Source organism: Mustela putorius, unplaced genomic scaffold (assembly GCF_011764305.1).
Source record: "Mustela putorius furo isolate JIRA1106 unplaced genomic scaffold, ASM1176430v1.1 tig00003988_pilon_pilon_pilon, whole genome shotgun sequence".
NCBI classification, from domain to species: Eukaryota; Metazoa; Chordata; class Mammalia; order Carnivora; family Mustelidae; genus Mustela; species Mustela putorius.
In genome coordinates, this window is record NW_025422127.1 from 2,094,502 (window position 1) to 2,119,812 (window position 25,311).

Genomic DNA, 25,311 nt, shown 5'->3' on the forward strand with positions numbered 1-25,311 from the left:
GCCCCCTAATAGCATTTTTGCTATTTTTAAGCTGTTTTTAAGATTTTTTTTAATTTTTAATTTTTTATAATCATATATTTTGGGGCGCCTGGGTGGCTCAGTGGGTTAAGCCGCTGCCTTCAGCTCAGGTCTTGATCTCAGGGTCCTGGGATCGGGTCCCGCATGGGGCTCTCTGCTCAGCAAGGAGCCTGCTTCCCTTCCTCTCTCTCTGCCTGCCTCTCTGCTTACTTGTGATCTCTCTCTGTCAAATGAATGGATGAAATCTTTAAAAAAAAAAAGAAATCATATATTTTTATCCCCCGGGGTACAGGTCTGTGAATTGCCAGGTTTACACACTTCACAGCACTCACCATAGCACATACCCTCCCCAATGTCCATAAACCCCACCCTTCTCCCAACCCCCCTCCCCCCAGCAACCCTCAGTTTGTTTTGTGAGATTGAGTCACTTATGGTTTGTCTCCCTCCCAATCCCATCTTGTTTTATTCTTTTCCTACCCCCTAAACCCCCCATGTTGCATCACCACTTCCTCATATCAGGGAGATCATATGATAGTTGTCTTTCTCTGCTTGACTTATTTCACTAAGCATGATATGCTCTAGTTCCATCCGTGTCGTCGCAAATGGCAAGATTTCATTTCTTTTTATGGCTGCATAGTATTCCATTGTGTATATATACCACTTCTTCTTTATCCATTCATCTGTTGATGGACATCTGGGTTCTTTCCATAGTTTGGCTATTGTGGACATTGCTGCTATAAACATTCAGGTGCACATGCCCCTTTGGATCACTACGTTTGTATCTTTAGGGTAAATACCCAGTAGTGCAATTGCTGGGTCATAGGGCAGTTCTATTTTCAACATTTTGAGGAACCTCCATGCTGTTTTCCAGAGTGGTTGCACCGACTTGCATTCCCACCAACAGTGTAGGAGGGTTCCCTTTTCTCCGCATCCTTGCCAGCATCTGTCTAAGATTTTACTTTTAAGTAATCTCTACACCCAACGTGAGGCTCAAACTTACAACCCTGAGGCCAAGAGTCACATGCTCCACCAACTGAGCCAACCAGGTGCCCTGACCTATGTTAATGTTTAATGTCAGATTCATGAACTTTTCCTTTATAAGCTTCTAGACTTTATGACTGGAGGGATTTCCCCACAGCATTAGTAAGATCTGATTAATAAATTTTATCAATGAATGGGCCAGGAACAATCTGCATCAGAATCACCTAAGTCTACTCTAGCCATTATGACAACCACTAGATACATGGAATTATTTGAATTTAGAAAAATTAAAATCTCAGTATGTCAGTCACATTACCCACATGTCAGATTCTCGGTAACTATGTGACTACTGGCTATTCTATCAGACATTAAAGATGTAGAACATTTCCTTTGTCAGAAAGTCACACTGGACAGAGCTGATGTGTGTACCACCAATTCAGAATCTGCATTTTAGATTGATCTAAAAGTTACTGTCAAACTTAAGAGGTCTTAAGACAGATCACTGGCCTCTACCCTCTTATTTTGACTCAGTAGGCCTATTTGGGGGCCTAGAATTTGTATTTTTTTTAGTATTTTATTTCAAAGAACCCAAGTGGGGGGGCGGGGCAGAGGGAGCAGCAGACTCCCCACTGAATAGAGGACCTGGTGCTGGCTAAATCCCAGGACCCCAAGATCATGACCTGAGCTGGAGGCAGGCACTTAACTGAGCCACCAGACACCCCAGAATTTGTATTTCTAGCAAGTTCCTATGCGAGACGGATGCTAAGCCCAGGGATCACACGTCAGAAATTACTATGTCAGGGGCGCCTGGGTGGCTCAGTGGGTTAAGCCGCTGCCTTCGGCTCAGGTCATGATCTCAGGGTCCTGGGATCGAGTCCCGCGTCGGGCTCTCTGCTCAGCAGGGAGCCTGCTTCCTCTCTCTCTCTCTCTCTCTCTGCCTGCCTCTCTGCCTACTTGTAATCTCTGTCAAATAAAATAAATAAAATCTTTAAAAAAAAAAAAGAAATTACTATGTCAAGTAGAAGTTAAAAGTGAAAATTCCTGGTCCCTGTATGGACCTACTAAAGCGTATTTGGCATTGGGACCTAGGAATCCACTTTATCACAAAGCCCCATGATTTTGATTATGCTGAGAACCACTGGGATACAGAAAAGAGGATGAAACTAGGGCCGTGAGGCTTACTAGTTTTGAAAACAGAAGAGCAAGCAATGGTTGGGGCGCGTGGTTGGCTCAGTCCATTGGGTGTGCAACTCTTGATCTCCAAGTTGTTAGTTCAAGTCCCAGGTTGGGTGCTAAGATTAAAAATAAAATCTTGGGGACCCAAGTGATGCAGTTGGTTGAGCGTCCAACTCTTTTTTGGCTTGGGTCATGAGATTAAGCCCTGTGTTTGGCTTCATGCTCAGCAGGGAATCTGCTTTAGATTCTCTTTGCCCTTCCCACTCATGCTCTCTCTCAAATAAATCTTTATTATTTTTTAAAAGAACAACGGTGGGCACCTGGTTGGCTCAGTGGGTTAAAGCCTCTGCCTTCGGCTCAGGTCATGGTCTCAGGATCCTGGGGTCGAGCTCCACATCGGGCTCTCTGCTCGGTGGGGAACCTACTTTCTCCTCTCACTCTGCCTGCCTGCCTACTTGTGATCTCTATCAAATAAATAAAATCTTCAAAAAAATAATAGAATAGTTGAGGGACAAATATACTTAATAAGGCTGTTCTCGTAGCAAAAGAAACTTTAGTTCTCTTACTTCTGAACCTGTGATCATTTCAACACATAGCCATGGAAACGGGCTGTTAAATGGAGTATGAAAAGTGAAGGTCACTGGATTTGAGGCTAAAGAAATTTAGGTTAAAGTTCTGGATAGGTTCTTCACATAAACAACGAAACTACTGACAAGAGAACTTGTAAAAAAGTGACAGGATTTGGTTTTTACTTTAGAAAAGACTGCTAAGACCAAAGCAAGACTGGCAGTATCTTATATGAATTGTCATCATACCCTATGTTAGCTCTGGAAATCTTTCTCCAGGTCCCATTGCCAGTGTGCAAATTTACCTTTATTTTTGACATCTGAATTACTGGATTATCTTGTTTCCTTAGCTCCAGACCCATTCAGAAAACATTACCCATGCTATTTCTGAGCTGTATTTATTCATAATTATTTCCTAAGCCTCTACATGTCAGGTGCTATCTTAAGAACTGGAGATTCACTGGTGATATAGGATGTCCCTCACTCTTCTGGGAGAAACAGACCTCCAATGATGATTATTAAAGTGTGGTTAATGTCTAAATTTTAAATCCACAGGCCTGAATAGCATAAACTAGGATAAAATAACTTAGGGGGCTAGAGCAGGCCTCAGACAAGGTGTCTGCCTCACCTTTCCTTCCCAGCCTTCATGTTCTCATGCTGAGTATAATGCCTGGGGAGCCACTGCTAACAGCAGCATTGAGATTAGCATACAGATGTTCAGTATCAGTTATCAAAAGATTCCCATCAAAGAGAAGAAATTAAAACCAGTTCAAACTAAATTAGTAGATAAAAGCTTCATGCAATTATAGCAACTAATGGCCTTCCCTCTCTTCCTTGGAAGGGACTTTAGTTTAGGAAGTTGCATATAAGCACCTGTATTCACCACATATCAAATGGACATACTATGGGAATACATGCTATTCAAACTAAAAATCTACTCAAGTGGGGGCGCCTGGGTGGCTCAGTGGGTTAAGACTGCCTTCAGCTCAGGTCGTGATCCCAGGGTCCTGGGATCAAGCCCCACACTAGGCTCTCTGCCTACATGTGTCTACCTGTGATTACTTTGTAAAATAAATAAATAAAAATCTTTAAAAAAAAAACTACTCAAGTGATCCTCTCTCCAGTAATTCTCTTTAAAGCAATAATTACAATTCAGGTATGAGATAACAAGGACAAATATTTCTTCTCAAGTTCTGGCCTACTGATGCCATACACAAGGCTTGGTATCTGAGTGAACAATAAGGGTAATAAAATCCTCTTCAAGTGTTTGAACACAAAATAACTTTAGAAAATCTTAGGAGACACAGGATACAATCAGATATCCATCAAACTATACTTTCTTATTGCTACAGCTTAATGGATGGTGATAAAACCAATGAACCCTTAATGAATCTTTAACTTCTAGAACACATTGACAAAAGAGAACTAGACTAAAAATGTAGTTCATCTTTTTAAATATTTCCCTGAAGCTAAGAGCTACACTTCTTATCAGTCATACTAATGCCTTCAGTATGCTCCAAAGGAGACCAAATAAAAAGTTTTTTGTTATTTTTTTGTTGCAAAAGGTGGGGACCTGTGGACAGAAAGAGCTGGTGCCCAAAGGAAACCAAGTTTAAAACAATAACTTAAAGAAACTATAGAAATTCAAACATACCTCCCAATGTGAAAAAATCTAGGGTTTTGAAAAAATGCATTCCTTAAGAGAACCAGAAGCCATGTTATACTTCTGTACATAATAAAACAGAGTTGAATACCAAGTGTTATGCCCAGGCCACCTGGAAAGTAGATTTTCTATTTGTAGCATTTCAAGAAAATGGTTTTGAGTATCACTCTGGAGACTCATATACTTAACAAGGGAAGGGAAAAAGGTTGTGTTTTCCTTCTAAATCACCATAATGCCCTATGCAAACCTATTACGGCATACTTCCCCATCTCTCAAGTTTTTGTTCAGTATTCGTCTCCTGTACCTAGCCTGTGACTCCCTGCGCACAGCAAGTACCTGAAGGACTGTCTTTATATCCCCAGCCCTTAATACTGCCTGTAACACATATCCTTAATGTCAGACATAAGGAAATACTGAAAAAGGAACCATTTCTATGCTATAACAAATACAGAGAAGTTAAGGGGAATAAAAACTGCCAAAATGCAGAAGCTCAAAGATTTACAGGAGGACAACACATTTAGTTTTATTTCAATCAAATCACAACACTTTCTTTTCCAACCGCTGCAAAGTGCATCTACAATTTGCTATTACAGATCCACTTTTAAAAGGTTTCCTGACATTACAGCAAGCCTTTTTTCCCCCAGAGGAATATTCCCAAATTCTTCCTCAAGTAAAAATAAAAAACTCCATTCCAGTAAATGGTAATACATGAAATTACAGTAAACCAGACACTTAAAAGGACAGCCAAAAAAGTCTTCCAACAGTTTATTAGAAAGAATGTAGACATTTAAAAAAAAAAAAAAATCCCCACTGTCATGAACATAAATTGAGGTTTTCAGCCTGGGACAAGCTGAGTCAAAAAAAGAAATAAAAAAAATCCAATAGTGTATTAACATTTTTTTTTCCACTCATTTGCCATACTGACAGTGTAAATACAATTTGGTCTAAATGTACAGACTCTCAAGCAACAATGTACAGCCTTTCTTCGTCCTCCATGCTAAGAGATGTAAAAGTTTAAGGGTCAAACAATACCAAATGTACAGGCTTCAAAACCATCTAAGTTAGGGCATTCACTAGTTTTAGCTAAGATACATCTGGAACACTGACAAGTGATTACTTACAATAATGTGAAGTAAATTCTTTGAAAAATAAAAACTTTAGTGGAATAATCCTGGAGGATATACCAGAGGACAAGTTACCAAGATTAAGGTATCAACCAATTTGTTTCATCAGCCACTTTTGAGTCCATTTTCTAAAATCTAAAATTTAGTTCTCTTTCTTCTAAGCCAAGAGCTTCCTATCATGTCAGTATCTATGTTATGAAGTAAAGGAGACTGAGGTGAAATGTTTTTATTTATCACAACTGCTGTGTCAATTGCCTAGGACCTCAACAGCATCATGGAAGTTTGGGAAAAGTTCATGCATAAGGTTATTGCCTTAGCTGACTTAAAACTGCCCCATACAATGGTACGTATCAACCCTTAGTGAAGCCTTTAAAAAAAACAAACAGGTTGAAAAATGGGTTAAAGGAGGCAAATACAGCATCTGCCTTTAGAGCTATCGACTCAGGAATTCTCTCAATTATGAAATCTTGCAGAGAAGTTACTTTTCTTTTCTCAAAATCCGATGACGACAACATTCTTTACTCCAGATCTGGCATTTCTGAAAGATTTTAAAAAGATTAGCAATGAAATACAAGGAAACAATCAACTTCAAAGTTTTATTAAAAAAAAAAAAAAAAAAAAGAAAGGGTCAACAACAGAGTTAAATAGTTTCCTAGAGAATTGTCCCCCCCCCCTTCTTTTAAACAGGGGAAAGCGCAAATGCAGTTCTCGACTACCACAAATCATGCAGGTGAGTTTCCCACATTTGGGGAAATCGCAGGGGTCAGCACATCCGGAGTGCAAAGGGTAAGTCTCGCCCTGGAAAAACCACCTTAACCCCTGCCAGATTAAGTATTTGTCTTTTTTAATGTAAATTTTGAATCATTCAAATTTCTGCTTTGGAGATCTTAGTAGAGACCATGAAGAAATAATTTTTCTTCTAAGAACTGTAAAGAAGTTAACATCTCTATTTTGAGAGTTTGTGGTCTTTGATGTGAAATACCACAGCGTAAACATCTTTTTTACAAAGATACTTACTTTCATCATCACTGTCTTGTGAATCCTGCAGAAGAAGAATTTTAAGAATTACCAAGTTGATTAAACATTACTCTGCTAACTAACAGTTTGCCTTAAAAAGCTGAGGCACTGTACTTTTATTAAAGTAGCAAAGATATGTGATTGTATCAAGCTTATTAATTTAATCACTGGACTTAAGAACAAGTTTACTTAAGATGAAGAGACATACAGCTGAGGATCTACTTTCCTGTAAGTTGTGTGCCTTCTGATACGTGCTCATCCTTTAAATCCCTTCCTATCAACCAGACTGAAACTTGGCATAAAATGGTTTCTCTTCTCTTTTGGCATTCAATGGAAGAGGAAAACGGCTTGCTGTGAAAACCACTGGACTGACATAAGACAATGAATTCCAATCCTAGCTGATGAATTGTCTAAGAATTTTTCAAACTGTACTGAGCAACTTTCTTGAAGATGTTAGCCAGCCGAGGGAATGTTGAGAGAAGTGATCCAGTTTATCCTTACAGATTTGCAACATCCATCTTTATGGTTTCTGACCAATCCTGCTGCAAAACCTGTTTAACTTAGTCAAACTAATCATGGGACACCTGTTCCCTAACAGATACCTATCCTTCAAAAAATGAGCACATTTCAAAAATTTCTTTTCCCTGTATTTCTTAGAGAAAAACAAAAAAACCAAGAAGTGGCAAAAAAAAAAAAAAAAAAAAAGCAATCCTGAATCTATATGAAACAACCTATAAATACATTTGTTTCTTACTATTTAAGTAAACAGAGAAAAGAATTTATAGACTTACATCATCTGCTCCATCTACTTCTGGTAAATCTACATCCTCATCACCACCCATGTTGTTCATCATCTATTTGAAGTGTAAAAATTAGTTTTAAAAATGATGTTATAAATTAAGCCCTAGTTATTAGGTTGCAAGCTCCAGAATAAACCTTAAGCCTGTCATAGATTTCCACCAATAAAAGAAGCAAAACAAATGTTAAGCACCTTCCTTTCTGAAAAGGTAGATTATTGAGGTAATCACATAAAATCCTGACAACTTGTAGGAAAACTAAGTTCTCATTGAAGAAAAGTGAAGTTGTTAAAACGTATCCAGCAAGATATTTATGTAGGATGTAGAAATTAAATACTGAAATCCTGAACAGTATCTACCTCTGGTGCCTAAAGAAAAGAATGGGATTCATCTGTAGTTGTAAAGCTTTGTATCTTAAGCTAGGTGGCACATGTATTATGGTATTCTTATTAGTTTTAAATATTGCGAAGAACCAATAAATCATTTAAAATAAAGACCTTCAGGATGATTAGGCTGTATAAAAAGGCCCGAATACTAAATCAAAAACTAAAGAGGAATAAGTAATGTGTTATAAACAGAAAATATATGTAATTCTTGAAATAAAAGGTATATACTAAGGAGAGGAGTAACATTTGTATATACAAATACTCCTGTATACTAACAACACATTGGGACTAACAAAAAAAAATACTTACATGAAGTACGAATTTCCTATCTTTCGTTCCTGATTATAAAGCAAGTGATATTATTACTTAAAAAGATACGAATAACCAAACTAAACTATTAACAGATGGGAAGGGGCTTATGTCCCCAAGCTACAACTGTTTGTAAATTTTTTTTACAATTTTAAATACTCACATAACCACATGTAACTTTATAAAAAAATTTTAAAACTTCCAGAATCTATGCTTATTTTCACTTTAGGGTTAGAAGAAGCCTTTAAAAGGTAGCTAACCATAACTCTGCTCAGTATAAAAGTTCTGGGCAACCCAGTATCGAATAATATGAATAACTAGGAAAGAGTTTCCGTACAGAACTGTTAACACTTCGGTTAAGTTTCCTTGAGCAGGAAAAAATGCTCAAAATGTGCCAAGCAAAATGCTAGCTGTTGAGGATACAATGGCAATAGAGACAGAACGAACTGAATACACTCAAGAGCTCTTAAGGAGGTAAAAACAGAAAAACAGAACAAAAGATAGCTGTTAATGCTATCCTGGACAGAGACAGTGAAAGAGACAGTGTTAAGCTCTGTCATGCACAGCTGGGACCAATTACTACAGGTAAGGAGTAGGAACAGGAGTAGGAATAGCATAGTTGAAAACCATCTTCCTATCCCCCTTTCTAATTTGAAATCAAGGTGCCACAACCATGTGAGGAGATGCTGAATAAGCAGTTGCATGTAGGACTCCTACTTTTTAGCTATTAGTTTTCAAAGAAGAAATATAAACAAAATCCAGTCAATTAAAATTTCAAATTGCCATGAAATGGATTTCATCTTCAACTTACAATCTAATATCCTTTTTAAAATCAGCTTTACTGCTGTACATTTACCTCATAATATCTAAAGGGAGATCAATGAATTTTTCTCTTTGGCCATAGCTATATGTATTTTGGAGGACATCTTGGAAAAATACCTACTTAAATCCTTTCCTTGATTTTGCAAACTAGAACCACCTCACACACCACTCATCATGCATACCTCACTACCCATTTTTATGTTTAAAGGTTTATATTCATATTACATGGCTCTAAAATGCAAACTTATCCATGTTGCTAAAAAAAAAAAAAAATCAGTCTCAATGCTAGAGTAAGAATTAGATACAAAACAAACCAACAACACCCACCACACTAGATAAACTGCACTAACAAAATTTTTTGTCTGTATACATCAACTTTAGTACTTACCACTAACTCTTTTAAAAATTATAAAAGAATGTTAAACATCAGGATTAAATGACCACTATTAAGATCTTATCTGTTTTGCTCAGAATGACCTCTGAAGTAAAATCATTCAAGCCTTAAATATCAATAGGAGCTTTAAAACCAAATTAGGTTCACGAAGAAATGTACTGAGGTGGCAAAATGCATTTATAAAGAACTTACCTCAGAGAAACGATCAAAATTAGACATGTCTTCATCTGAATCATCTTCCCAGTCTTTCCAATTATTGAAGTCCACACTAAGCCAATTAAGCTATAGATCAATACAAACATAATCCTATGATTAAGTTAACTTAAACCTAGAGCTATATACCTTAAAACTGTATTTTTGAAACTGTGGGTTCATACTAGTGAGACATGCAATTAACATATGGAGAAAGAATAGAAAAATCAGAATGAGGTCAAATGCAGCAAAATACTTTCACAAAGCTCCTTTCACAGTTGTTGAAAATCCTACTTTAAAACAAACAAACAAAAAAACAAACAAAAAAGCCCACACAAAACCAAAAACAGGGGCACCTGAGTGGCTAGTTTTAGTTAAGCCTCTGACTCTTGATTTTGGCTCAGGTCTTGATCTCACACAGTTTTGAGTTCAAGCCCCGCATCAGGCTCCACAATGGGCATGGAGCCTACTTAAAAAACAAACAAAATTCATTGCTAGGAACTATTCTCAGATACAACTGACTTTTTTTTTTGTAGCACCAAAATATGCTCCCACAGAACTTATAAACCCTTCTAAGAAAAATCTGCCTCTTCAATTCAGCAAGAGATACTGTAACAACTAGTGACTGACTTTATTCTGACCACCTTTGGTTTAAGTTGTAACTACTAAAACCCAAAGAAGGAAAAAAACATACAACACTTAACTATGAAACAGAAATATTATATTCCTCATGCCAAACAAATGTCTCTTTTATTACTTAAAATAAAAATGTTAAACTTTCCCTCCCCAAAAAAGAAAAGAAACATACCTTTGCCCTTTCTTTTGTTAACCGTGGCCATGACTGGCCAGACTCGCCTTTTCGTAAACAACATAAAATTGATCTGTCCGTTCTTTTATGCTTGGAATCCTAAAAACAAACAAACAAAAGCACTATCACACCATTTCTCTCTCCAATATCACTATAGAATAGAAAGCCACTTGTCATTCCTCAACTCTCTTTTCTAACTTCTCTCCCTACATTTTCTCTAAACTTAAAGAAACATCCCCTAGAGTACTAAAAATTTCATTAGCTACCCAAATTGCAAGAAACTTACCCCTCCCTGCACAGGTGAATAAAATAAAACCTTAAAAAATTTCACTAAATACAATATAATCATAGAGTAATTTAAGATTCTATAAAGTTAGATTAAAACAGGCCTCAAGAATACTGCCTCAAGTCCAAACAGTGATAGCAAGAACAAAAAGAGTATGCAGAAAAGGAGTTCTAAGCAGGAAATATTGCAAAAATATAAATACGCCTAGTTAGCTTCTGAACTGTTAAGAAAAACAATTACTGCTTACTGCTAAAAAGAGTACTTGATGTATGTCCATTTCCTAAGATTTAAATTGGGATTAAAGCATCAAGACTACTTACATTTGGATCAATACAGTGAAAAAGATCAATTTCATTTAAATGTTTAAAATTATCACTTCCTCCAAGACAACTGTGTAAAAAAAAAAAAAAAAATGAGCCTTTATCTTCAGAGAGATAAAGATTAGTAATAACTTCAGTGAAAACACAAAACAAGCAAGCCAAAGTCAGTCAGTTGTCTAACAAGCTTTTTACTCAATGGTGTAAAATGGTGATTTACCTGAACGTAAGTTTGGATTTTTCAAAATTTACATTAACATCTTTACTGTCTTCAACACAAAATTCAATGAAGACGTAGTCCCTTCGATCGTACCACTTTGCAGAAGCAGGCTGCCTACAGAGAGATAAAATTAGACCAAGTTAACCTGGAATTCATTAACTGAATATTTATATAACATCCAAAGTTTGGCATGTAAGTATACTCCCACTCAAACAAGGAGTATTTTGAGGCAACTGTTTATTATTATTATTGTTATTATTATAATAACTAAAGTAGGCTCCGCGAGCAGCAGGGAGCCCAATGCAGGGCTTTAACTCACAATCCTAAGATCAAGACCTGAGTTGACTGAGCCACCCAGATGCACCTTGAGGCAGTTTATTGTAATTTCAAATACATCTTTAGTAACAGCTGCATTCAAAGTTAAAACAACAAAGTGATACTGATTTCACAAAAGGAAAGAATCTAAAAAATGAAACAAACAAAAAAATGAAACAATGCTCAAAAGGGTTAACCATTAGGAAGCCCTATCAAAATTTATTTGCCACTCCCTTAGACTTGCTCCTAAATGTAAACTTCATAGAATTAAGATATCATACAGAACTAATCCACTATCAACTGAAATGCAGTATTAAACATTTTTACTTACAATGCTAGGAACTAGGAGGAGGGTAAGGGAGATGATGGTAGAACTGATAGTGTTTTTTTTTTAAAGATTTTTTTTTTTATTATTTATTTGACAGACAGAGATCACAAGTAGGCAGAGAGGCAGGCAGAGAGAGAAAGGAGGAAGCAGGCTCCCTGCTGAGCAGAGAGCCCCAGAACCACAGAATTTTTTTTCCCTTTCCTCAAATCACGTTATGTTATCTAGAGTCAGATCACTGGTATGGGCTGAACTGTATCCCCCACAAATTCATGTTGAACTCCTAAACCTCCCAGACTTCAGAATGAGGCTGTTTTTGAAAAGAGGATTTTTTTTTTTAAAGATTTTGTTTATTGGGGCACCTACGTGGCTCAGTGGGTTAAGCCTCTGCTTTTGGCTCGGGTCATGATCTCAGGGTCCTGGGATCAAGCCCCCCCATCAGGCTCTCTGCTCAGCAGGGAGCCTGCTTCCCTCTGCCTGTTGCTCGGCCTACTTGTGATTTCTCGCGCGCGCTCTCTCTCTCTCTGTCGAATAAATAAATAATCTTTTTGATTTATTTGTCTGACAGAAATCACAAATAGGTAGAGAGGCAGGCAGAGGGGAGAGGGGAAGCAGGTTCTCCACTGAGCAGAGACCCCGACGCAGGGCTCTATCCCAGGACCCTGGGATCGTGACCCAAGCCAAAGTCAGAGGCTGTAACCCACTGAGCCACCCAGTCGCCCCTGAACAGAGGATCTTTAAAATGAAGTCTTTTTTTTTTTTTTAAGATTTTATTTATTTATTGACAGGGAAAGAGAGAGATCACAAGTAGGCAGAGGCAGCAGGTAGAGAGAGGGGGAAGCAGGCTCCCTGATGAGGAGAAAGCACAATGTGGAACTCAGTCGTAGGACCCTGAGATCATGACCTGAGCCAAAGGCAGAGGCTTAACCCACTGAGCCACGCAGAGGCTTAACCCACTGAGCCACCCAGGCACCCTAAATTAAACGAAGTCTTAGCAAATACCTGGGTGGCTCAGTCAGTTAAGCGTCTACCTACGGTTCAGGTCATGATCCCAGGATCCTGCTATAGGGTCCCACGTCAGGCTCCCTGCTCAGTGGAGAGTCTACTTCTCCCTCTCTCTCTATCTCCCCCCCTGCTTGTGCTCTCCCTCTCAAATGAATAAATAAAATCTTAAAAAACAAAAAACACTAAGTCTTAGGGTGGGCCATAATTCAACATGACTGGTGTCCTTACAAAAGACTAGGACACAGAAGGAAGACCCTGTGAACACACAGGAGAGCACCACCTACAAGCCAAGGAGAAAGGCCTCAGAAGAAACCAACTCGACTGACAGCTTGATCTCAGAATACATCCTCCAGAATTGTGAGGAAATAAATTTCTACCATTCAAGTCACCCCATCTCTGGTACTTTGTTATGGCAGCTCTAGCAAATGAATCCAACCACTTTCCAAATAACAATATTAAATGATCCAAAACAGGGGTTGGTGCAGGAACCAAAAAATGGTTTATATATATATATATATATATATATATATATATATATATATATATATTTTAAGATTTTATTTATTTGACAGACAGAGATCACAGTAGACAGAGAGGCAGGCAGAGAGAGAGAGGGAAGCAGGCTCCCTGCTGAGCAGAAAGCCGGATGTGGGACTCAATCCCAGGACCCTGAGATCATGACCCGAGCCGAAGGCAGCGGCTTAATCCACTGAGCCACCCAGGCGCCCCTGGTTTTTATATTTTTAAAGAGTTCTAAAAGCAAGCATGTGGGGGCAGAGATATCTCCTCTGGCTTGTAAAGCTCAATGTTTATAAGGCAATCCTAATCTAAACCATCAAAAATACAAGAGATGACACTATACTTAACCCTAAACCAGTAATAAACTCATATATTCAGTCCTCTGGAAGACAACTCAACTGTTTGGAATCCCACTTGTCTTCTATGAGGATCACAACATTTCTTTTTTCTATTAACCAAAAGAGGAGCAGGTTTAGCTTTAACTCTAGCTCTTAAATTTTTTCTTTATTTGACAGAGAGAGATCACAAGTAGGCAGAGAAGTAGGCATAGAGAGAGAGGGAAGCAGCCTCCCCGCTGAGCAGAGCCCCAGCCACCCAGGCGCACCTCTAGCTCTTAATTATATTGGATTTATTTCTAGCCTTATACTAACATTGGCAAAATTCATAACCACTGTGCAAGTCAATCAGTTCACATTAACAGTAAATACCTACAGATGTAAATGAATACTTCTCTTTTACCTCTACACAGGCTATGCCAATAATCCATTACTTAAAACAAAATAAAACAGACAATCTGCCCCCCTCCACCCCCGCAGTGGGACATTCTGTGCTCTTCCACAAGCGCTTCCAAGCTCAACATTAGGGCCAGGGCAGTTCAAGAAACTGAATTTTGCAGAACCTAAAATTTTCTTTAGTTTTGACTAAAACTTCTTAGTTTGTCTCGGGACGCCTGGGTAGCTCAGTCTTTGAGCATCTGCCTTCGCCACTGGTCAATATCCTGGGGTCCTGGGATGAGCTCCACATTGGGCTCCCTGCTTAGCAGGAAGCTTGCTTCTCCCTCTATCATTCCCTGTTTGTGTTCCCTCTCTTGTTGTGTCTCTATCAAATAAATGAATGAACAAATAAATAAGTAGGGGCACCTGGGTGGCTCAATCATTGAGCATCTGCCTTCGGCTCAGGTCATGATCCTGGGATCGAGCCCCACATTGGGACTGAGCCCCACATGGGGATCTCTGCTCAATGGGAAGCCTGTTTCTCCCTCTCCCATGCCTGCCACTTGTATTCACTCTCTATCAAATGAATAAATAAAAAAACCTTTAAAATAAATAAACTTCTTAGTCTTAAAAAGACAAAATGGAAACCATTATTTGTTCCCAAATACCATCTTTAATAATCTAGAATCTGGGACGCCTGGGTGGCTCAGTTGGTTAAGCGGCTGCCTTCGGCTCAGGTCATGATCCCAGCGTCCTGGGATCGAGTCCCACATCGGGCTCCTTGCTTGATGGGGAGCCTGCTTCTCCCTCTGCCTCTGCCTGCCACTCTGTCTGCCTGTGCTTTCTCTCGCTTCTCTCTCTATGACAAATAAATAAATAAAATCTTAAAAAAAAAAAAATAATCTAGAATCTGTGACTTTTTTTTTTTTTTAAAGACTTTACTTACTTGAGAGAGACAACAGCAAGAGAGGGAACACAAGCAGGGAGAGTCGGAGAGGGAGAAACAGGCTTCCACCAAGCAGAAAGCCTGATGTGGGGCTTGATCCCAGGATTAGGACCTGAGCCGAATGCTTTATGATGCTTTATGACAGAGCCACCCAGGCAGCCGAATCTGGTGAATTTTTTTTTTTGTTTTTTAATTTGACATACAGAGATCACAAGTAGGCAGAGAGAGAGGAAAGAAAGCAGGCTCCCCGCTGAGCAGAGAGCCCGATGTGGCCCGAACCCAGGACCCTAGGATCATGACCTGAGCCAAAAGCAGAGGCTTTAACCCAGTGAGCCACCAAGGGCCCCATTCTGGTGAGTTTTAATTTCGATATGCAGAAAACTACAAACACCCTTCACTTTAAAAAAAATGGATGTACAGGAGAAACCTGGTGGCTCAGCTGGTTAAGCATCTGCCTCTGGCTCAAGTCATGATCCCAGGGTCCTGGGAGCAGGGAGCCTCTCTCTCCCTGCTGCTACCCCTGCTTGTGCTGTCAAATAAATAAAATGTGAAAAAAGAAAAGGAAAAAAAAGAAGGAGAAGAGGAGTTCTTTGATATAGACAAATGTACTGGAGAAAATAGCAGTAATGATCATTAAAAAAAAAAAAAATGCCCTACTTTTGTAGAAGTATTAAAGGCATTGAAAAGTGCTGACACTGGGTGCCTGGGTGGCTCAGTGGGTTGGGCCACTGCCTTCGGCTCAGGTCATGATCTCGGCGTCCTGGGATCGAGTCCCGCATCGGGCTCGCTGCTCGGCAGGGAGCCTGCTTCCTCCTCTCTCTCTGCCTACTTGTGATCTCTATCAAATGAATAAATAAAATCTTAAAAAAAAAAGAAAAAGAAAAAGAAAAGTGCTGACACATGAATATTAACGATAAATCTTTATGATAAAATAGGCAAACATTTTAAAATATGTTTTATCTTTAACTCATGGCCTCATTCAAAAATTAAACAGGAAAAAAGCAAAAATAAGTGTTAATTTTGACTGAAAAAACTAACTTCCTTAAAATTTTATAAGTTCTATTATTTTTTTAAAGTAATCTCTACACCGAAAGTGGGGCTCAAACTCCTGGACTCTTGAGATCAAGAGTCACATCCTTTTCCGACTACATCCCCAACTTCTTATAAGGACAGGATCAGTCTATCTAAAACATAACCAACCAAACTATTCCCAAAATAAAGGACTCACAAACAAGTCAAATGTACTTTGAAGGTATATATGGATCTGGCAGTACTTCTTTTTCAGATTTCCCCAAATACAGCAAAACCTCAAATTAACAAAATATAAGATCAGGTTAATTTCTAAGATGGCTTTCATCAACTATCTTTCAACTACTGACCACTGATCTACTTTCTACAGGAGATATAGCAGGATTTGGCTGAAATGTGATACACAGAATTTGGGACTAATAGTAAAAAACCCCTCTTGGGCTCAATCTTTACTATCAAGCACCTCAGGTAGCCAAGCCTAGCAACTGAACATTAGAGTTTGAATGTTATTCAATAAACAATATTTATTAAACATGGGGCTAGGAATTGTTCTGGGGATAGAGCAGTCAACAACAAAGCTTCCATTCCAGTTAGATAAAATTTAGTCCAAAAATCTTCTAGAAAATATGGGATAAAGGGATTAGATCCATTACTAACTACAGTTTATCTTTCTTAATGTGTAAATCGGTAATACAAACCAAGATAACATTCTCAAGAGAAAAAACAAAAAAGGTAACATGCTATGGTTATCAGTACAGCTGAGCTTTGAACAACATGTGAGTTAGGGGCGCCAACCCCCTACAAAGTTGAAAATCCAAGTGTAACTTATGACTCCCCTGAAACTTTTTTTTTAAAGATTTTATTTATTTTATTTGACAGACAGAGATTACAAGTAGGCAGAGAGGCAGGCAGAGAGAGAGAGAGAGAGAGAGAGGAGGAAGCAGGCTCTCCGCTGAGCAGAGAGCCCGATGCGGGACTCGATCCCAGGACCCTAAGATCATGACCTGAGCCGAAGGCAGCGGCTTAACCCACTGAGCCACCCAGGCGCCCCCTCCCCTGAAACTTATAATAGCCTACTGTTGACCAGAGCCTCACTGATAATGTAAACAGTAGACTAACACATACTTCGTATATTATTTGTTATAAATTGTATTCTTATAATAAAACAAAAGAGAAGACAATGATAACGAGAGTCCTAAGGGGAAAAAAAAAATTATGGGTTGCCTGGGTGGCTCAGAAAGTTAAGCATCAGACTCTATTTTGGCTCAGATCTTGATCTCAGGGCTCTGAGTTCAAGCCCCACATTGTGCTCCATGATGGACATGGAGCCTACTTAAAATAAAAGGAGGGGGCAGGTGGATGGGTGGCTCAGTTGGCTGTCTGCCTTTGGTTCAGGTCATAATCCCAGGGTGCTGGAATCGAACTCTGCATTTGGCTCCCTGCTCAGCAGGGAGTCTGCTTATCCCACTCCCTCTGCCCTTCCCCTCCCACCTGCTTGTACGCTCTCTCGAAAATAAATAAAATCTTAAGTACATATACAGTACTGTATTTACTGGAATAAATTCTGCCCAAGTGGACCCACACAGTTCAAACCAGTGTTATTCAAGGGTCAACTGTATAATGACCGTTTCCTTGTAAGTTTTTTCTTAATAGAGCATGATTACTTGCCAGAATTAAAGGATCATTTTGAATTCTAAGATAAAACAATAGAAATTAGGAGACTAACTTTTTAAAAAAATATTTTATTTATTTATTTGACAGAGAGAGATCACAAGTAGGCAGAGAGGCAGGAAGAGAGAGGAGGAAGCAGGCTCCCTGCTGAGCAGAGAGCCTGATGTGGGGCTTGATCCCAGGACCCTGGGATCACGACCTGAGCTGAAGGCAGCGGCTTTAACCCACTGAGCCACCCAGGCGCCCCAGGAGACTAACTTTTTATTAAAGCTTAATAATGGAGTAAATCTATTCTAGGTTTAGGAACAAACACATTTCTATTTAGTAGGAAGCTTCTTAAAGACTAGATTCACTAATCTTTTATACATCTCAGAATACCTTTAAACATCAAGAAGGATTATAGAAGAAAACTCATTAAAACCAAGAAAAAATCAGAGTGCCTGGGTGGCTCAGTGGGTTGGGCCTCTGCCTTCCACTTGGGTCGTGGTCTTGGGGTCCTGTGATCGAGCCCCACCCATGTAGGGCTTTCTGCTCAGCAGGGAGTCTGCTTCCCCCTCTTTCTCCGCCTGCCTCTCTCCCTACTTGTGCTCTGTGTCAAATAAATAAAAATCTTAAAAAAAAAAAAAAGAAAGAAAGAAAGAAAAAAGAAAACACCAGCAGTAAGAGGCTATAAAATTCAGAATTACTGATTTTTTAAAAGTTTGTCCAATAGTCTTATCATTTGTAGAAGGGAATTAAGACACAGGTAAATCTTTTTAAGTTTGTACTAAGTGAGGAATGATATGGAAACATGAAATTCTCGTATAAAAAGGGAAAAAGGGGGCACCAGGATGGCTCAGTGGGTTAAAGCCTCTGCCTTCGGTTCGGGTCATGATCCCAGGGTCCTGGGATGAAGCCCGACATCAGGCTCTCTGCTCAACAGGAAGCCTGCTTCCTCCTCTCACTCTCTGCCTGCCTCTCTGCCTGCTTGTGATCTCTGTCAAATAAATAAAATCTTTAAAAAATAATAATAATTTTAAAAAATATAAGAAAAAGGGAAAAAGTAGTTCTAGGTTCATAGACTGAGTAGTTTTTCCTTCATCAAAAGCCCGGTATACAAATGTCTAAAACCACTCTCTTATATACACATATTATTTCCTCAAACAAATCCCAAGATATGCTTCTCATACTTTCAGATCACTGTAGCTCAGTTGTACTGCCATGTAAAATTTTCTGGAAAGGTGATCTGAATACACATGCTAGTCCAGTGCCTTCCAAATTATGTGCTAAGGTGCATCAGGGAACCACGAGAAACTTAGAGGGTTACTGCAGGTATTTTAGATTTGAGAAAAATTTAGTGATACTCAACCTCAGTCCAGACACCAGGTGGTGGGGCGCCCGGGTGGCTCAGTTGATAAAGCATTTGCTTTCAGCTCAGGTTATGATCCTAGGGTCCTGGGATTGAGTCCTGCAGCATCTGACTCCCTGCTCAGCAGGGAGTCTGCTTTTCCCTCTCCCCACTCCCTCCTGCTTGTGCTCGCTCTCAAGTTAACTAAATCTTAAAAAAAAAAAAAAAAAAAAAGACAGCAGGTAGTTCAGTTTTGAACTACCTTCATTTACCTTCATTTTTGTGAAGATAGATTTTTGGTGGCTGTTTTGATTTTTTTAAAAAAGGGTGGGGTAGCATTAAAAAAAAAATCAGTGGCAAAGAGAAATTGAGATAGGTGTACCCAATCTGAATTAAAGATGTAAGAAGTTACAATGCCCAAAGGGTATACATAGTCCATCGGTAACTGTGGTTATAAAAGAAATGACATTTTTCTTTCAACCTTTGTCAATTAACTTTTCAAAGGCTGAAGGCTGTCTGGATGAATTAGTTAAGTTTTTGGACCCAACTACATAATAAACAGAGCTGCTACGTTACTCCTTTTGGCCAACATCACCACAAAAACAAAAACAAAACACAACCTACTAAGACCAAAAGGGGCAAACCAAGAACATTCGTGAACCTGTGTGTCAGTTCCTTTATTTGGTAATTCCTACTCTAAAACATCAAAGTGAAAGCTGTTCTTAAAGATAGTATTTCTCCCAAAACTTAAGAGCCTTTCTTTCAAGCAACTCTAACCTTCCTATATTCCCTCCTTTGGTATATATCCTTGTAAACATCTCCAAAGCAGATACAGTAACCCTTCTTCATACAAACAAGACTCGAACAAGGTTAATGTCTTACTGGCTCCATTACAAGCAAATTTCAGCCTCTGGGCTCCATTACCATATGTCAAGAAGAGGCATAGGTTTTAAAAGAAACAGCCTGATTAAATAATAAAACGGAACTACAGAAACTTATTTATTTCCTTGGAAATAAGAGGATCACCTCAAAAATTATTCCTTTTTGTAAAGTGGAAAAAATAAGCCCTCTGTCAGAAATCCTGAGTTCTAATGCTATAGGACATTTCCTTATACTAACTAGCATTGTGTTAAAGAACTAGATCTTGGAACATAAATACATACAAAAAATTTTCAGAATACCTCTCTGTAACTTAGATCCTTTCAGTACACAAAGATAATTAAAATGCTGAGCTGGAAAGGGCCGTGACAAACACTTTTTAGCAATACAGAGTGACAACCTGTAAGGATCAACTACTGTACAGAAAATGTACAACAGCACATTATAGCTTTGGAATACAATATAGGGGAGGACATACTGCTGCTCAAGGTTAAAGTAACTGGTATCTTCCTGAAAAACCGAAAGTTCAAAGGTGACCTAGGGAAGCAAAGTAGTGAGCCTCAAATTTAAGATCTATCACTGCCAATCTACACAGTAGATAATAAAAAGTTTACTACAACACATATTGTACTTCTGTAGCAAAATACACTAGATTCAATAACTTCCAATTTAGCAACTCAGATATTTTAAGAATTTAAGAGCTATACTGATTCTAAACAGTCCACATTGCAAGGGTATTTTTTTCCTGAAAAGCGACAATCACTACCACCTAAGACCCCCTTTGGAAACAAAAAACCACAATTAAACATGGGCATCTTATTTAACAGTATACACTTGCCTGCACTGAACTGATTTGTCACTTCCAGTTTCAACTGCTTTCTAGTTAAAGCCTAACTAAACAGAGAAAAAGAAGAAAATCCAGTTGTCAGGTTACAATGGTTAAGAAATCAACACTTAACAAAGCCATCAGCAGTTATCCTTCCTTAACCTACAAAAATCAACCACATGCCATATGCACACTATTAGAATTTATTTTGGAGACTAAAGACCAATTATATTTTGGGGACTCAATTCTACAAAACCGAGTGATGGCAAAAAGATTTCAACCACTATCACAGATAGAGTACGTTTCTGGAGAGTTTATTAACTCAAGTACAACACAACCCAAAGAATAACTTCAAATAGCTTAAAATTAAATAAAACAGGGGCTCCTGGCTGGCTCAGTCAGAAGAGCATGGGACTCTTGATCTTCAGGTCATGAGTTCAAGCCCCACACTGGGTGTAGAGATTACTAAAAACAAAAAGCCAACAGAAACTTAAAAATAGAAGTACAAATGAAAAAGAAAACTTTTCCTTAAAATCAGAATCAGAACTAACTACAATAGATTAAAAAAACAATAAACAAACAAAAAAGGCAAACTAGCACCCCCCCCCCCCAGGAGAGGTCCTAAAATCCTACCCTTCTCTAAAAAGGGTGAGAGATTGAGTTTTTATGCAAACTATTAGATAAAACTTTAAAAACCTGATTCAAAGAAACGTATCTAGAACACCTCTACTGAAGAACATCCAAATGAGGAAAAACACACTGTAAAACCCTTAAAATATCCAAATATGAATACTCTCTCCACCTTAAAGTAAGTTTTATAGCAGGCTCAGTTGGAAGAGCATGCAACTCTTCATCTCCAACTTATGAGTCGGAAACCCATGCTGGGGATAAAGATTACTTAAACAAATTAAAAAAAAAATTAATAGCAAACATCCACAAAATGAACCCTATTTTGCCAGATTCTTCCGGGGACTGGATGACCCACTCAAGGTTTTTTTTCAATTCAAATAACCGCTTCATAATATTTATCTTGTAAACTTGAATTCAAGTCATTAGTTCAAGAAGATCCCCTAAATAATTTGCAAGATGGCATTTATTTGTAAGAAGGGATTTATCTGGCCTCTTCTAAACACACACTTCATAGCATTCTTTTTTATTTTTTAAAAGATTTTATTTATTTATTTGACAGAGAGAAAGGTCACAGGTGGGCAGAGAGAGGGCGGAAGCAGGCTCCCTGCTGAGCAGAGAGCCCAATGCAGGGCTGGATCCCAGGACCCTGAGATCATGACCTGAGCCCAAAGCAGAGGCTTAACCCACTGAGCCACCCAGGCGCCCCACTTCATAGCATTCTTCTAAGTTAGAATTGCTTTTTGGAATATTGATTATTATGCTTTTCATCTTATCTCTTTATTTCATGTGACCTCCCCAAAGTGTCTTTCAAGTCAAGCTTGGTAATTCTTACAGCAAAGATTATTTTGTTTGGCTACATTACTCTATTAACAGTTGGTAGCTTCTCAAAGAATTTATTTTCTCCTCATGGAGTTTCAAAGTACAAAAGGCATTTTAAAACTGACAATTCTGCTACATTATTTGGAATAGGGATTTCAAAAAGAAAAGAAAGAGCTACCTTATATAGACTAAAGTGTTTTGTTAGATACCACGGGGGGGGGTCGGATCCTTCCAAAATTCTAATATATCCCTTTTATACAGTATTCCTGTGTTCTTGAGGTTTGCTCTCCATCATCAACTAGCTGTATTGTATCCAAAACTTATCCATTTAGACGTCTAACCCAGTACACTCACCAACAGTATCATTATTTTATTAAGCGAACCTTTGAGAGTATGCTACTTTTCAGAAGAATTGAAATTGTTACCCTTCACTTAGTCTCCCTATGTAACTTTGAGGAAGCAGTTAGTATCCAAAAAAAAACTATAAAACCAACAGTTCTCACATCTAGAAGAACAGAACTTTTCCTGAGGGATATAATGGAGGTGGGAATGCCAGACTTCTATTCGTTTAAAAAAATCACTACGTTTTTTAGTTTACCAAGATCAACTAAAATTGTTAAACAAAAAAACCCAAAAACCTGTCACGTCAGCGTCAACAAATTTAAGCTTTCAAAGACAAGGCAACTACGTACCTGTTTCACCCTTCATTAAAAAAGCGTAATGAGAAAAAAAAAAAAAGGGGTAATGAAACCTCACCTAAAGTTTAATGTAAAACACAGAAAATGTCCCAAGTATCTTTCGACTCGACACGTGTTACCTGCTCAATACTAACTCCCCGCGGCCAGGGACATGGTTCAGTTTGGGTAACCCATCAAAACTGGCGTTAGGAGGAGGCCTGGAAAGACCCATACTCAAGAAATCACGACCCCGTAGAGATGGTGACGGTACGACCTCCCTGCAGTTGCCTAGCAGTACCTGTCGCTCACGGCGTACAAGGCCGCGTGGTCCTCTACGAGGAGAACCACCAGCCTTTGGGAGTACCCACCACAGGTGAACTTGGCCCAGGGCCTGGTCCCAACACCACGGATCGGTAGAATCAGACCACCCAAAAAGCCAAAAGTGGCTATCCAAAAGGGTCCACGCCTCCAGGGCGCCCGCATGGCCAAAAAAAAAAAAAAAAAAAAAAAAAACAAAAACCCTCACAGGAGAGGACGGCCTAAGGCTAAGTTACGGAGTTGGAGTAACCCGGTCTGGGAAATGAGGAAAAGTGGGATTTCTGCCGCGGGGAAGCCGAGGGACGGTTCCGAGGTGGGGAAAGAAGACATTGGAGGAAAAATGTCCTCCACCCGCCAACGGTAACCGGAACAAGGATACTGAACCTCCCACAAGAAAGAACGACTGCCGCCACCGGAGGGAGAAAGCCGAAGGGGCCGCAAGCGGGGGAGGGGAGAGGGCAGCTTCCCGGCAGCCCCCTGCGCGGCCTCGGCCTCCCTCCGGGACAACCTTCCCTCGGCCGGGTGTCGCACTCACATCGTGAACGGGGCAGGGGGACGGGCGAGCGGGTGGGCGGGCCTCTCCGGCGGCAGCTGCTGGGCAGTCGACTCTTCTCCGGTGGCGACTCGGCGTTTTCTTCCCGGTCGCGGCCTCTTCTCGCTTCCCTCAGGCGACGGCGGGCTCGACCTGGGTCCCCAGAATGCACTGCGCGGAAAGAGCGGCTCCTCCGGTCGGGGAGAAGAGGAAAGTGTAGGAAAAGGGGCGCGAGGACGGAGAATGAACGTGCGTGCGTGCGAGCGAGCGAGCGAGCGAGGGGTGGTGAGGCCGGGCGGCGGCTGGTGACGCAGCAAAATGCCCGGGCCCTGCCGCCGCGCGTGCGCACTCTTTGTTTTCGGGCTCCTGCGCGGTTTTCTAGAGATATCTACGGAAAGGGCGGGGCCTCCCAGCTCCTTCGCGATCCTTCCCGACGCTGGCCCCGCCCTGCGTCGGCTCCCTCCGGTCTGACTCGTTCCCGCCTCTCCTCCCGCGCTCCCCCCTCGCGTTAGAAACCGTTGGTCGTCTAACCGTCTGGCCACGCGCGTCGGGCCGTCTCCCGGAGAAACGGCTGTGTTGCCCCAGGAAGGAGGCTGAGGCGGATGGACGTAGAGTCGGGAGGGAGGCTTGAAAAGTGAAACGGCTTGGTTGCTCTTGAGGGAGTAAACCAGTCTACTGAGGAAACATTCTCCCGCAAAAACATGAGAAACGCCTGTGCTGGTGATAAGTTTGCGGAAAAAGGCTAACTTCAGAATCGAGGGCCTGGCTGCATCCGGCCATTGTTCTGAAGGTTGGAGACCCTCTCCACAAGCAGCGGAAATTTGAGGTCTTTGAGGAGGAATGTTTGCCATTTGGGGCGGGCGTTTGGTCCTGCTTTGAGATAATTACTGCTGTAGGTGGGACAGGGAGGTTATTTAAGTGGAGAGTCCAGGTTTATGAGGATGGAGAGACCAGGACACGCATCTGTTGGAGAAGTTTCCCCAGCTGTTTTCAACCATTATCTCTGGAACTGCCGCTTTGTCCCTTGGACTTGGTTGGGCTCTAATGAAGAATAGTAACCAAGAGAATGAAAACAGTACTGACTACTCTAGAAGGCCGCTTAACAGAGGAGTGAGGGAAAAATACACCAGGGCGCCGCTAGTTGGAACACAAAGGAAGCTGAAGTGTTCTCATTTTGCAGAGTGTTGGCTAAATATTAACATTAAGGACCTAGTGGTCTGACCAAGGCAGGTATTAGGAACTACAGACATTGGATACTGAGCTCAAATCTTCGTTTGAAAGGGGTGTTAAATCCCACCTTTCAAATACTATGATTTTAAGGAGCCCACTGCCTGTTGAAGAAAACGAAATACACAAGTCAAGATAGAGTGCTATAACGGAAATACAGAAAGCAATAGGAGCATAAAATGAGAGGTCGATATTAACTGGATAAGGACAGGCCCTGTTAAGAAAAATTAAACATGGAAATAAAGCAAGGAGTGGAGGGATGACCTTTCAGTTCATACTGGGACATGGTTTAACCTGCCTCCCCAAGGATTGTTCTCTAGGAAAAGGTACCTATGTTTGACTTTGCTGTTTGTAATATGTTTAGAGCTCAAAATCTCTGAATGATAAAAAAGCTAACCCCAAAGTCACCGTTTTATTGCTGTGTAGAACGCTAACCAGTTTTGTTAACCTGCAACCTTATCCTAACTTTATTTTTGG

The 25,311-nt window shown here is 40.0% G+C and overlaps 1 protein-coding gene and 1 pseudogene across 2 annotated transcripts; both read right to left on the bottom strand.

Moving 5' to 3' along the window:
- Positions 1 to 4,901: 4,901 nt before the first annotated feature.
- PTGES3 (prostaglandin E synthase 3) lies at positions 4,902 to 24,473 on the bottom strand. Of its 2 annotated transcripts, XM_004773152.3 has the most exons (8): positions 23,611 to 24,473; positions 11,077 to 11,190; positions 10,860 to 10,929; positions 10,254 to 10,352; positions 9,446 to 9,535; positions 7,337 to 7,399; positions 6,546 to 6,570; positions 4,902 to 6,066 (listed from the first exon to the last, which is right to left on the bottom strand). In XM_004773152.3, exons 1-8 carry the CDS (start codon positions 24,456 to 24,458, stop codon positions 6,047 to 6,049), a joined length of 1,329 nt encoding a protein of 442 aa, XP_004773209.1. In that variant the 5' UTR covers positions 24,459 to 24,473; the 3' UTR covers positions 4,902 to 6,046. The 2 variants fall into 2 exon arrangements, with proteins under 2 accessions (XP_004773209.1, XP_012901652.1); XM_013046198.2 differs by lacking the exon at positions 7,337 to 7,399.
- Positions 6,213 to 6,363, bottom strand: LOC123389664 (annotated as a pseudogene).
- Positions 24,474 to 25,311: the final 838 nt, after the last annotated feature.

Coding starts and splice junctions, on each gene's coding strand:
- PTGES3 (XM_004773152.3), bottom strand. CDS start 24,458: ATGGCAAACATTCCTCCTCAAAGACCTCAAATTTCCGCTGCTTGTGGA. Junction 10,930..11,076: donor AAATCCAAACTTACGTTCAG/GTAAATCACCAT, acceptor TTTTTTACACAG/TTGTCTTGGAGGAAGTGATA. Junction 6,571..7,336: donor AAGTAGATGGAGCAGATGAT/GTAAGTCTATAA, acceptor CTTCTTCTGCAG/GATTCACAAGACAGTGATGA.